Source organism: Mus musculus, chromosome 2 (assembly GCF_000001635.26).
Source record: "Mus musculus strain C57BL/6J chromosome 2, GRCm38.p6 C57BL/6J".
In the NCBI taxonomy this organism is placed as follows: domain Eukaryota; kingdom Metazoa; phylum Chordata; class Mammalia; order Rodentia; family Muridae; genus Mus; species Mus musculus.
In genome coordinates, this window is record NC_000068.7 from 59,990,065 (window position 1) to 60,004,130 (window position 14,066).

Below are 14,066 nucleotides of genomic sequence, written 5' to 3' on the forward strand. Positions count from 1 at the left end.
AGAACGTTTTTTTTCAATAAGCAAGAAAATGTTTCCCCACAATGAATAGAAACTATTATAACCAGCTTTCAAAACCACAAAGAGCATACTGCTAGGGCTGCCCTCATAGCTTACTGCAGCCAGGTAGTTTAAAACAGACCCTCCTGCTAGAGGCTTAAGCCAGCAAGCATGATGGCAGGGCCATGTGCCCTGGGCTACCTCTGGAGCACTAAGAAAGCATCTGCCCCATGGTCTCTGCTAGCCTCAGGTATTGTCCTCTGTCCTCACGGGACATGCCGTGTAGGAGGGCACAGTCACTGCAGAGAAGGGGCTACTCACTGACTTCCTGTTAAACCAGAGACGACTGTAAGAGCCCATCTCCAAGTAAGAGAACATGCTGAAGCACTGTGATTTGGGCCCCAACACACCTTTTTTCTTTGTAACAAGAAGATACACTCTAACCCTAATACAGGGTTAGTTACCAGTATCACTTAACTGATTTGGACATACTATTTTTCTTCAGTAACTTACTACTAAAGTCTCCAACAAAAAGGACAAAGTTCTACTAGTAAAAGGTAAAATAACATTCCAGACATGCTTAGGTCCTTGAGTTCAACCTCCCATGAAATATTCCTCATGGAAGAAAAGGTAGACAGAGACTAAGCAGACAGTTCAGAGAGTAAGCATACTTGCTGGGCAAGCCTGACGAGCTGAGTCACATAACTAAAGGCCATGAAGCCGACAGGACAGATGTGCATCTGCAATCCCAGCATGCCTCACCTGCTGTGCCCTGGGAGCCAGTGGAAACAAGAAGGGGAGACCTGACACCCACCACGTATAAGGACGTGTGGTAGCACACAATAAGGAAATGAATAATAATGTTTAAGATGAGAGAAAAGACAACTGGACAATGGAAAGCCTTAAATCAAGACTCACAAAAGTCCTCAAAATTAGTACAGCAACTGCAGAGAAAAGTATTCACATGCTAACCTGGAGGCAACGGAACCCTGCTTGTGTCTACTATACATCTAGGAAGACTGCTCGCATCCCTTACTGACCCTCTAATGCCGGTAAACTTGAAACCTGGCTGTCTTTCAGTTATGTCTGAACTCGGTCTCAGGTTGGTTTTTAAACATTGCCTCTTCAGTATGTTAAATGGTTTTTTTTATATATATATATTTACAAAAGAGCACTTTATTCATATGTATTAAACAATGCTAAACTAAAAAAGTTACATTCCATCTTGATGATAATGGACTGAACCTCAGAACCTTGTAAGCCTGCCCCAGTTAAATACTGTCCTTTATAAAAGTTGCTTTGATCATGGTGTCTGTTCACAGCAATGGAAACCCTGAGATACCCCAGATGCGTACTCTCTAGGACACTGTTTTTATTTTGGGATAGGTCATAGCACTTGACACTCTGAAATGCTGTCTAATATGGCATTAGTGCACCGACGCTGACATGTCCTCCAATAGGCAGCACCTAAACGTGTCACTTCTGTTATGCACTCCTTGGACTGTCAAGTAAAATATATGCATACTCTATAGACTCTGCCTTGCGTCAGCTGCTTAGCTGGCCCCTGAGATTAAGCCTGGCAAATGCAGCCTTGCCTAAGCAGAAAGAAAGAATAAAGGGTCATGGGAAGCAAGATACAGGGATTCTAAATAAAATATTAAGAGTATCCCTTTCATTTTCTGAAAGTCGACATTATAAATACTTCTAAGTCTATTATATACTCTGTATAAATTATGCTAAATATAAATTAAAATTTTTAATTTTAAAATTCAAATAATGCTAGCATTATTTGACTTTTTTGGATGCTTTTTGACCCTAAAACAGCACTGACCTCTCTCCTCTTCACTGAACTAGGCAACAGACTGCTTATCACTTCAGTGAGGTCACTTAATCAATTTGCACCAGACCTGGGGGTTAGTTACTGACCTTTGATTCTGCTTCATGAAGGCAGTCAGTTTGTCAGTGCTGCTCATGAACTTAAAAAGCAGGACTCCCTGGATGGTGCCCAAGCTCTTACAGGGACTAGATGTGTCTCAGGAATTTGCAGCAGATGATCTGACTCTGAATTATTGACTGACTGACTGATTGATTGATTGATTGATATCTCCTTCCCAGTTCTTCAAAATATCTGAGAAGAAAGGCCCTCTTTCTGCTACATCTGGGAGAGTTACATCAAAATATCCCTTTAGATTTTCTATTTCTTTAAAGCATATGGCCCGGAGAAAAAGAAGAACCCAAACTGATGGAGACCTGAAAAGCCAAAACGTGGCTTAGAGGATTCATTGTCTTAGAATGCTGGAGGGAAGAAGGTGCAGGAATCAGCAGCTTCCATATTAAAAGGACAAGGCCCAAAGGACTAGCTAACAGCCCATGATGATCTGAGCACCTTACTGCTCCACAAGGTGCAGCCCCACTATGAGCTGCCCCACAATGCACTGCACCTCCGTCTGCAGCTCCTCACATGGATGTTTTTGAGAGGTGACAGGCAGGCTGACAGCTGACAGGATGGCATTCTGCTGCTGTAGCTAGGACCTCTGATGATGACAGAGCCACTGTGCCCCTGTGGCACGCCTGTAGGAGCCTTGAAGAGCACTTTACACTGCGCTCCCGGAGCTGCAATGTTTACCTCCCTTTTGCCTTTGTAAAACGTCACATCCTCCTCCACAGGGAACACTGCGCATGTGTTTCTGATTAGGGACAAATGAAACAGGGATGTCTTGAGTGCCTTGAGTCTTTAGTGAGGGAAGCCTTTTACAGCTTCTCCTGCAAGTGACCAGAAAGCGAGGAATGAATCTGCTTTAAAAGAAAGAAAACAAGGAACACCCCCCAAAAAACTGTATGTGGTCGGTCAATTCTTTTCTCTACAATCCCTTACACTTTTGCTGCTTACTCTTCAGCTCAAATTTACAAAGTCATTTGAAATTACCAAAACAGTACACAGTACAGCACAGGAAATGTGTAGCTCCTCCCCCACTGAAATGTTTGATTTCTGTGCTTATGTTGCATCTTTAGAAACCCGAGGCTTTTCCTGATATATGCTTTCCTCTGGCCCATAATTCAAGCTGAGATGGTCAGTACAATGAAACCGAAGTAAGAGAACACTGCTCTGCTCTTTTCTTAGACCTTTTGTGCTGTACATCAAATCTGCATCCATCACTCCATGGTTAGCCTGCCTGTCGGATCCACAACACTGACAGCTCTGTGATCCTTCATGATCCCACAGTTTTGCCTGTGAGCCTAGCCTTGAACAGCTGAGCCATCGCTTCAGCCCTGGCAATGGCACACAGTTTTATCCGCACAGAAAGAAGCCTGAGGGTGGATGTGAAGCAGTCCTACCATGAACCTGGTATTTAGTGTCTTTTAGGCATTCTTGACACTCAAGGGTATCTGCCAAGACATCCTATGCATCCTTATCCTGGATGTAAGAGATGGTGGAAAGAGCCAGAAAATTATTAATCATCTAATTTTCAAGTCCTATTCCTGCAAAATTTCACTTTCCTTCTCCTTCCTTCAATGATAGTTCCCTTATGCACTGTTTTTTTGTTTTTGTTTTTTTTGCCAGGTTTTAACCGAACACACTCTGTAGAAGAAAACAGATATAGTCCTTGCTCTTTAGACATAGGAAAAGGATGAATAAAACAAAATCAAATGTATAATTAGACATTGTGAAGCGTGCTGTGGAGGAAATGGATAGGTTCAGGGGTAGAGAATAGGAGAGCAATGACCTAGCCATTATGATCAGTGGAGTCATCTATAATTAAGGTCAGTACTAGTCAATATTCTTCAGAGATGTGGGGCCTGAAGGAATCACTGATTATGAAGAATCGGCAAATATAATGATGGTGGCCCACCAGGAAAGCTACTGATAGAAATGCTAGAGCTGGAGAGTTGGCAGTAAGCGCTCTCTCTCTCTCTCTCTCTCTCTCTCTCTCTCTCTCTCTCTCTCTCTCTCTCTCTCAGAACTGAATAATGCTACCAACACTAGGGAGGGCACTGTGCTTTTCTCAATCCATAGATTCAAATGCTAAGAATACTTTATGGACACATTCAAAAATACTGTTTACTTCAAGGCATCCTGCAACCCCAGCCAAGTGGACACAAGGTTAACCTCCACACCCAAGAGCAAGAATGATAATCAGACAGACATAGGAAGAATTTTCAGACAAAATGGAGGGCATACTTCAGATACTGATCTAGAAAAGAAAGCTTTATACTTGAAGAAGTCAACGGTCAGGAGGCCGAACTATAATAGACCAGAATAAACAGAGCACCAGACAAGTATGAAGAAAGAGGGAAGGTTGGTAAAGGGCGGTGTGTGGCCTCATGGATTACACAGGTTGAAATATACAAAACATCTCATTCCATCTGGCTTTGTGAAAGGCTAATCTGATGACTCTCAGGTCTCAAAAGCTCTTGGGAAAGATGTCTCAGGAGAAGGAGCTGTGTTTGCACACTAATGTACAGCTTCTTTCCAGGGTTTTGGATCTACACCCTCTGATGTTGTCTCCGTCGCATGGACATGCAATGTCTGGAGTGTGGGACCTCAGGTTAAAATACAAATTGAGAAGTACTTTTCTTTTGAGGTAACAACTTTGGAAGAGGGTTGAAACAGCCACTGTAATCCTACACAAGATGGCAATTGTTTCTAACTTATAAAAAAGGAAAAAGAAAAAGACTGGCCAGGCCTGGTAGTCACTCCTCTAATCCTAGCACTTGGAACTAGAGGTGGAAAGATTCTGAGTTGAAGGAAAGATTCTAAGTCCACTACATAGCAGGTCTCAAGGCCACCCTGTAATAAATGAAAACCAACTTGGGGCTGGGGATCCAGCTCCGTCAGTAAAATGCTTACATGAAGACCTAGTGCCTATGTAAAAAGCTAGGTGTAGGGCTGTGTGCCCGAGAAGGGAGAGGAAGACTGACCCCAGGCGGCTGGCTGACCAGCCAGCACAACCAACATTGCAAGCCCCAGGTCCTAGTGAGAAGGCACCCTGCTTCAAATGACAAAGTAGAAAGGAACGTCACCTAGGGAGACTTCCAATTTTTCACTTGTAAGGATCACGCGAGCGCACGCGCGCGCGCACACACACACACACACACACACACAAACACACACACCACAAACAACCAATCTAAAGATACTGAAAACCATCTGAAGTGAGATCAAAGCCAATGGAGAGCATGTGTAAGAGCAAGAATGTGCACTGGAGGCTTCCCATCCAGTGCTGCTGCATATGTCTCCCAGCCTAGTGCTACAGAAAACATGGGAACTAGACAACAGCCAGCCTAGCTATATGCCATCAAAGATAGAATTCATAGTTAATAAACACTTAAAAATCAGATGGGGTAAAAAGAAAAATACTAGTGATTAATAACCACAAACAGAACAAAACCCAACCAAATTTAGAGTCTGAGGGATCCAAATGCCTAACTGTCAGTATGCCACACAAACAGAAGAGCAGCTGGCAGAGAACATACAGAAACCAACTCTTGAAAATCAAAGTCATAGCCAGCAACTCTGTTGACGGGATACTGCTTTGCTATATATGCTGTTAAGGTTGGCTCAGGAAGTAGAGTCTGACAGGCCATACCACAGAGTCCAAAGCAGGCAGAGCAGCTGAAATCCATGGGTAATCGTAAAGCAAGGAGTGCACAGACAAGATGCTCATTCCGTGGCTCTAAACACTTTCAAATGCACAGAGAGCGACAGGAGCTTCTCTAAAAATATCATCAGCGGGTGTGGCATCAATAGTTTCTGATCACTATAAGTGGGTAACAATTTTTAAAATGCCCATGTTAAATTGCTCACTTCTATAAAAATTTGACAGTTAAAGGGGAATAATCAAAGAATAAGAAAATAACAATATTTTAAAATGCACAGCTTGCAGTAATGGCCATACTATAAAAGACAATGTATAGCATTAAATACATATTTAACAGGACAGAGGTCCAAAATAAATGATTAATTTTTTTACTTTAAAAACCGGGTGAAAGCAGGCAGTAGTGGTGCATGCCTTTAATCTCAGCATTTGAGAGGCAGAAGCAGGCAGGTCCCTTGAGTTTGAGGCTGGTCTTGTCTACCGAGTTCCCGGACAGCCAGGACTACACAGAGAAACCCTATGTCAAAAATCAAAACAACAATGACAAAAACAGAACAAAACAAACACAATGACAGGAGAAAAGAAAAGGAAATCATACTAATTAAGACAAATAATAAAGATAAGAGAGTACTGAAACAGACAAAAAGAAGGCATAAGAAAATTCAATCAGATTCACAGCTCATTCATAAAAGAAAAAAAAAACACTGAAATCAGTTAAGCTCTACAAAACGAGAAAAGGCACACATTATGGATATTAACAATGAAACAGTACAAACAGGGCTCATGAATTCATCAACACATAAATCCCTTCAAAGACACCAATCAAACCTCACTTAAATGAAAAGATAACCCGTGTTGTTTGCATCTGTTCTCCTAGGGATGAAACCAGGACATCCAGAAAGCAGGAGCAGGACGAACCCAAGAGCCATGACTGCTCTGCAGAGTAAAGCTGTGACTTAGCATCTGATGATAAAAGTTTACAACACACACACACACATACACACACACACACACACACACACACACACACACACACACACACATTTCAAGGCTTACAAGACTTCACTGCTCAATTATGGCAAACATTTAGAAAAGTAAACACAATTATATTCTCTTCCAAAACACAGTAAGAATGAGGACTCAGCCAAATCATTGGCAACGGAGAATGACAGGGAAAGAAAAATGAACCAGTAACCCTGGTAGTTTACCTAATAGAACTTCAACAATGTTTTAAGAAAACAATACAGCATAATTAATTGGAATTTGATCCCTGAAGGCTACAAGGGTTTATCATATAAAAAAAATTAGTCAATTACTTCACCTTATTAGCAAGATAGAAATCAAAGGCTGTGTCAGCATTTCAATAGACGTAACCATGTGACAAAATCAATACTAAATTAAATAAAACCTCAAAAGTCAATGATGTTTGTTATTATCAGTTCTATTCAATTTTGTGCCAAACAGCAAAAGCTCATGACGCAAAGTAAAGAAACAAACATTACACAGGTTGGAAGGTGAGACAGCCCTAGCACGGATCCAGATGTGTTAAGAAAAGATATGAATGACAAGTGCGTACATGAAAATGCGCTCAATCTCATCAGTCTCCAGAGATGTACATACTAAAGCCAGCACCAAGTGAACCACAGCAGAAATTATAGCACGCATGTAACATTAAATGGACTGAGCAAATACTTCTTTATATATTTCAAGTATATATGTAATAATTAAACCGATGATGAATTTGAGTGTGAACAAGATATAAGATGACACATGAGAAGGGTAGGAGGGAGGAAAGGGAAGACAATGGAGTTATAAGAATTAAAACCCAAAACCAAAGCCAGATAGATGTCCTAAGTAATACAGCAGCTGGAATGGCTTACAATGTTCCTCAAATGGCGCACTAAGCACCCTGACTACGGGGGGGGGGGGGGGGGGGGGGGGTCAACTCTTACACAGTGCTTGTAGAGGGTAAATGTTACAGCCACTTCAGAAAGACACTTGCCAAATTTCAAAGTAGGCATATACTTAGAATATTCTCTAGCACTCCTCAACCTAGGTTTTTACCCAAGAGAAATAAAACCATGTGCAAACACAAGGGCTCCTAACTGGAACACTCGTGATTGCCTCAAGCTAAAAACACTACCACGCCCGTCACTGGTGAAAGATTACACAAGTTCTGGCATGGTCATAAAACAAAGTAGTACTAGTAAGATAAAAGAGTGAGCTGCTATATAAATAATCATATAAATGTTTTAAAAGAATTATGAAAGACACAAGCCACAAAAGCATACATGACTTCATTTACATAAAAGTCCAGAAACTAAACAGTAGCAGAAAGCAGGGCCCCGCCCGCCAGGGTGGAGATGGAAGATCAAACACTGAAGGGAGGGTCTAACCTGGGGCTGCATGAGAACACACAGGCTTTCTCTTTGGGCTGACTCACAGCTTCATTCATTTCAAAGCCCAAACATGAACTGCAGAGGATAAACTAAATTTGTCTGCTTATCATGTTCCAGTGTTAATAGACTGTAAGGTCTCGGAATTCTCAGGTTTTCAACACAGTGAGAAAACTATCACAGAGCAAGGATTTACAGTCCTAAATGCCCAAATCATCTCTGAACACTCGAGTTTTATAAAAAATAATTCTTTAAAGTTCTTCTGTACAATGTATTTTGGCCATATTAACTTCCCGCCAGCAATTTGTCCCAGATCCACCCCACTCCCTACCTGTCCACATAGTTTAAAAACCAACTGTAAACAAATACTTGAGGTTATTACTGCAGGTAAACTATACCTAAGAAAGCAACAGAAGTGAGAGGTCTTGTTTACCTGCCTTCATGGCTAGTGAGAGGACTAATTGCACAGTGACTAAGCAAGGGGGAACTGTACAGTCAGGAGGAACTGCACAGACACAGGAGGGAGATCTTGGTGCCACCTACTGAAGTGACAGAGGGCCAGGAAAAAGATATCACCTGGAACTTTATTTTGAAAGTAGAACCACTGGGATTAATATGTGGGCGTGGAGGAAAGTCACTGGACTTCCGGAGGAACAGTGGCTCTTCTATGTAAATGAATGGGGAAGAATGTAAGAGAAATTGGTTTGGTAGAAAATGAAAACTGTTAGTTTGGGTTTGTCTCAGTTGAGATGTGTGTATATAAAGCATTTGTACAAAATGTACAGTTAGGATGTGAAAATGTTCAGACAGTTTTTATTCAGGTACACTTAGACAAAGAGCCTAGAGATAAAAGACCTCAGACCCAAGACCTAAAAAAAATTCAGTAAAGAAACTAAACCCAAATCAAAAGAAAACAAATAAAAACTGAAGAAGCTGGAAAAATAGCAAAAAACTAAGAGTGATGTTATGGAGCCCAAGCAAAGATTGGTCAGTGGTCAACTGCTAGAAGATCAAGGAAGGAAGATCTGTGCTGAGAATCTGTGCTGGGACCTGGACCACACGGAAGGCGAGGGAACAGAACACATGGCGCTGTCTCTCTGAGAAAGCAGGATGCAGGAACTTTAGCAGAAAATAAAGTAAGAGCCAAGTAGTGGCTGGGAAAAGACGGGTTGGGAAGATACTGGTTATTAAGTAGGTGATGTAGGAGGCCTTTACACTCATGGACATGATCAGTGATGATACTGCAGACAAAGATGAAGTTCTTGAGAAGCCCTCAGTAATCTTTGTACGGGAAACCACAAGTATTTGTCTCCTAGAAGACTGAAAAGCTGTGTCTTTGAGTTTGGCACTTACTGCATTTCATTTCTTACACGACGAGCACAAGGGAAACGTCTAAGTACACGTAGGCTTGCTTCTCTCCTCCCGCCCTCTCACTTCCTCCTCTCCTCTTCTGTCTCACCTTTCTTCTCATTTCTGCACTGGGATTGAACTCTGAGTGAGTACTCCACCCATGAAATACATTATTGGGCCTTTCTAATTCTGACAGATGTCAAGATGTCTGGGCTGTCCTCCTTGAACTTACTATGCACCACAAGCAAGCCTCCTGTTTGTAATCTTTCTGTCTCAAACTCCTGGCCCAGGCAATTATTTATTTAGGAAAGGGCTGGAGGAACAGTTAGAGTCAACTGGACTGCAGATAAGGTGGGACAATCATGAAGCCAGCAGTTGTGAAAGTGGCTTGAATTGAATCAGAGGTAAGTTCCTTAACAAGTCAATTAGGCAGCAATATTCTGAAGTCAGTCATGGCAACCAGGAGCCAGTTACTCAATAGTTTTCAAAGTACCTGACTGATTATTTTGATTAAATCTCAGTCTACTTTGACCATTCTTAGTGATTTGTGTTATATTTATTAGACCTGACACATATTATAACCAAAGCTCAACAGGTGAGAAGTCTAAAACCCCAAGCCTGTGTTCAGTCAGTCTCACTGGCCTGATACCTAACAAGTATACTTTTCTAAGTAGTAGAAATAAAAAGGTTGGTGTTCCGTCCAAACTCATATGTCAAAACCACAATGAGGCTATCGAACTATCGTGAGGTAGGGACTTGGGAACTAAGTTGGGAGAGCTGAATCCTCATTAATAAACTAGTGCTTTTATAAAAAGTGTTCTGCAGCTATTGACCCCCAAATTCTAATGTTCACAGGACTCAAGAAACAAAGGGAATTTACAGGGTTCAGGGTTCTCCTGAGACTTAAGGATTCATAAAACTCCTTGGAAAGATAATGAAAGCAGCGATGTTTGGGAGAATAGACTCTCCAGCACTCGGAGCTGCCAACAAGTTGTGCACAAAGGATGCAGCTTTCAAGAATTACCATCATACTAGTGTGGGACTTTGATGATGCAGGAGATACTGATCAGCCATGTTCCTATGGTAACGCTTCACCCACACTCCTACAAGCAACTCAAATATGTCCTGTCGGACTAAAGATGGGTGGCACTGGTTTTTTTTTTTAATTAAGGCAATTTTTATTAGATATTTTCTTCATTTACATTTCAAATGCTATCCCCAAAACCTCCCCCAGCCCTGCTCCCCAACCCACCCACTCCTACTTCCTGGCCCTGGCATTCCCCCTGTACTGCGGCATATGATCTTCGCAATATCAAGGGCCTCTCCTCCCATTGATGGCCAACTATGCCATCCTCTGCTACATATGCAGCTAGAGACACAAGCTCTAGGGGTACTGGTTAGTTCCTATTGTTGTTCCACCTATAGGGTTGCAGACCCCTTTAGCTCCTTCATTAGAGGCCCTGTGTTCCATCCAATAGCTGACTGTGAGCATCCACTTCTGTATTTGCCAGGCATTGGCATAGCCTCACAAGAGAGAGCTATGCCAGAGTGAAAGGTCGAGAACTAAAACCTTCTTACTTTTCTTGAGGGCCTGAACCTTATTCCACTGGAAAAGCTATACTGACTTGCTTTTGATTTTTTTCTACTTTGAGAAAGGACACATAAAGAATGTGAAAATCTCTAAGTAAAAAGCTTTCAATGCTGTAGGTTAGATACACTTTGCTCCCTAAAATTCCATGTGTTGAAAGTTCAGTCCTCAATATGTTAAAAAGAGGCACATCTCTAAGATGTAGGGACTAACGGAGACTATTAGGTCACCATCAGAAGCGATTAACTAGTTCTCCAGAACAGGTTAGATTTTGTGGACTGTGATAACAATGCCATACCGTGTTTGGTACATTCTCCAAATGACTATTTCCTTGTCTACTTCCCTTCCATGTTTGTTATAAGTGAGGGGGCATTCACCAGATAGTACCATAATGTTTAGAATATTAATCATTAGAATGAAATGTCATGTAAGTCTCTTTGCATGGAAAATACTTAATAAAATATTGAGCCAGTATCATGTAATAGTAACACCAAAACAGACTTAGACACTTACCAGACACTGAGTCAGGTGATACCTTGATCTTGGACTTCCCAGCTTCAAGTACTGTAAACACAAATTTTTAATACATATAAATTACCAACTATGTGGTGTTTTGTTATAGTAGCCAGATTAGACTAAGCCAAGAAGTGAGTCAAATCTTAAATATATATGCTTAGCCTTGGATGCAAAGCAGGACTTCCTCAGCAAGACACAAAAGCAACCAGAAGTAAAACCATTAAAATTGACTTCATCCAAGTTGGACATTTTATTATCAAAAGACAATGTATAAGGAACAAATACACGTACATATCAGATGGTGAAGAGGTGTCTCCACATGTGTAATTTAAAGGCATTTCATATCTAAAATAATTCTCAAATACTCAAGGAAAAAAATTGACTCATTAGAAATATGATCCAAAACCCTACGCAGGCATTTAAAAAAGAAACTGAGAAGCTAAAAGTCTTACAAAAACTGAAAAGGCATCTCAATTAAGCACTGCTCCACTGACCAAAAATACCTCCAGCTCTGACGATCCCAGGTGCTGGGCATGAGGACGGTAAAACACAGCTGTCAGGAAAAGTGATACTATAGGTGTTAGAATATGCTTAAATGTATCTGTTTCTATACATAGTGATGTCCTTAACAGCATTATTTATAATGCTCAAAACTGGAAATATTGAAATTTTCTACCAATAACAACACAGAATATAAATATATAGACCACTGGCGTATAATAAACATAAAGATAACCTAGTCCTGTATCCTTACAAATACATCTCCTCTTCACATCTCTCATTACATCGCCTTTCAGTAAACACGCCAGGTCATGTTAGGGCTTCTCTTTCTCTACATGCCTCCATGTGGTCTTTCTATCTCAGATGAATCTGCTACCCGCTGTCTCTGGAGCCTTGTTTCCTGCCACACTTCCAGTCCTCCTCAACCTGGGCCCACATCATTTTACATGTGAATAAATGTATCTATCTACAAATGTTAATATAAATGTAAGACCCTCTTCACCTCTGGTTGCATTCTTCATATAAACTGTCACACCCTGCCAGAAGTGTCACCTGAGGTTACTGTCGCTATACCAAACCATTCTAATTGGATAAAGGATAAGAAAAAATAATGGTTACAATTTACTAGGCATCAACTATAGGCCAGTCATTACTTCATTTATCATAATCCTTAAACCAGCTGCTACTCCTTGTCCTTACAAATGAAACAAGTGAACCTTACGAAAGGTAATTCACAAAGCTAAAAAGTGGACGAGCCAAGGGTTAAATCTCCCAGTCTTTGACTGCAAAGTCCTTGCCTTTAATCATTTCATTATTCTGCATAAACTCTTGTGCATGCATATTAGGTTCTAAGTATTCTGTCATGGCCTGCTCCTAGCATGGCCTCCTATGTCCTCTATAAAGCCTTAGCACATATGACCACGCCAGCTTTCCTTCCTTTCTTCCTAATAGAAGGCCCATTTTATTAAGGGCCATAATATGGTCTGTTAAAACCCACACTTCCTGTCCTTCCTTGAAGCCAAGGCTATCACTCACACAATTCTGGAGAGATTAAGTGAAAATCTCTAGGTGGGGCTTCTGGGAAAAGCATTCACTCTTTTGGCCTGCAACCCTGACCTACCTCACTCCCCTGGCCTCAGCTGAAGAGCTGTTCTGTCTAGAGAGGACATTCCTCATGAAGCTGTGAGGTACATGTGTGAGAATAACAGCCTCACACTTCCCGAGGCAGATTTAACCAGCAGCCTCAGGATCTGAGGATACTCCCTGCTGCCTATCCATGTGTGCTGTGTTTCCCATGCTTTGCCGTCATAGTTAAACATTCCTACCTAACCTACCGGTGTGTGTGTGTGTGTGTGTGTGTGTGTGTGTGTGTGTGTGTGTGTGTGTGTGTGTGTAACACAACACTGAGAACTAAATCAACCTAACAATTTCCTTCTATGCACCATCCTGGCTCACACTTGCAGGGACTGAGATAATGATGTAATATTCATTTACAGATAAGCATGCCCAGTATATCCTTAACCGCAAAAGGCTTAGTTTATCAGTTTTACAGGCTCTGCTGTTGATTTTAGCATTTGTTTGAAGGGATCGACCTGAAAAATGTACAAAAAGAAAAAGCAGTAGACTATGGTACAGATTAACTATTATTTAAATTACTTAATGTTCTATCTCTGTATTAGGTCAAACAGTCAAAATTCTCAAACAAATGTACTCTGTAAGGTTGGCGTGCGCAATTATATTAAATGTCATTCTCTCGGCTTTTCCTTGGAGTCAGTATGTAGGTAGGTACCTGAGTGTCTGTGGGCCTGGTTACGGTGTGCAGCAGCTGCTGTTCTACACAAAGGCTCTAATGGCATGGATCTGCCTTGCTCAGCGCAGAGCAAAGGTTGTTCAGGATTGTTCTGTTCCTGGCAAACAAATGTCTTTATAAGCACTGGGGTGAGTGAGTGAGTGGGTGAGTGAGTGAGTGGGTGGGTGAGTGGGTGGGTGGGTGGGTGGGTGAGTGGGTGGGTGAGTGAGTGGGTGGGTGGGTGGGTAGGTGGGTGGGTGGGTGGGTGAGTGAGTGGGTGAGTGAGTGAGTGAGTGAGTGAGTGGGTGGGTGGGTGGGTGAGTGGGTGGGTG

The 14,066-nt window shown here is 41.6% G+C and overlaps 1 protein-coding gene across 49 annotated transcripts in view; it reads right to left on the reverse strand.

Moving 5' to 3' along the window:
- The window catches only part of Baz2b (bromodomain adjacent to zinc finger domain, 2B), a 310,551-nt gene that overhangs the window by 90,702 nt on the left and 205,783 nt on the right, over positions 1–14,066 (reverse strand). For all 49 annotated transcript variants that reach the window (XR_001783145.2, XM_017319098.2, XM_017319095.2 and 46 more), the window contains one exon: positions 11,442–11,492. Coding sequence is in view for 48 of the 49 variants with exons in the window: in XM_017319098.2 (XP_017174587.1) it covers positions 11,442–11,492 (51 nt within the window). In the remaining variant the exon portion in view is untranslated. The remainder of the gene's footprint in view (positions 1–11,441; positions 11,493–14,066) is intronic.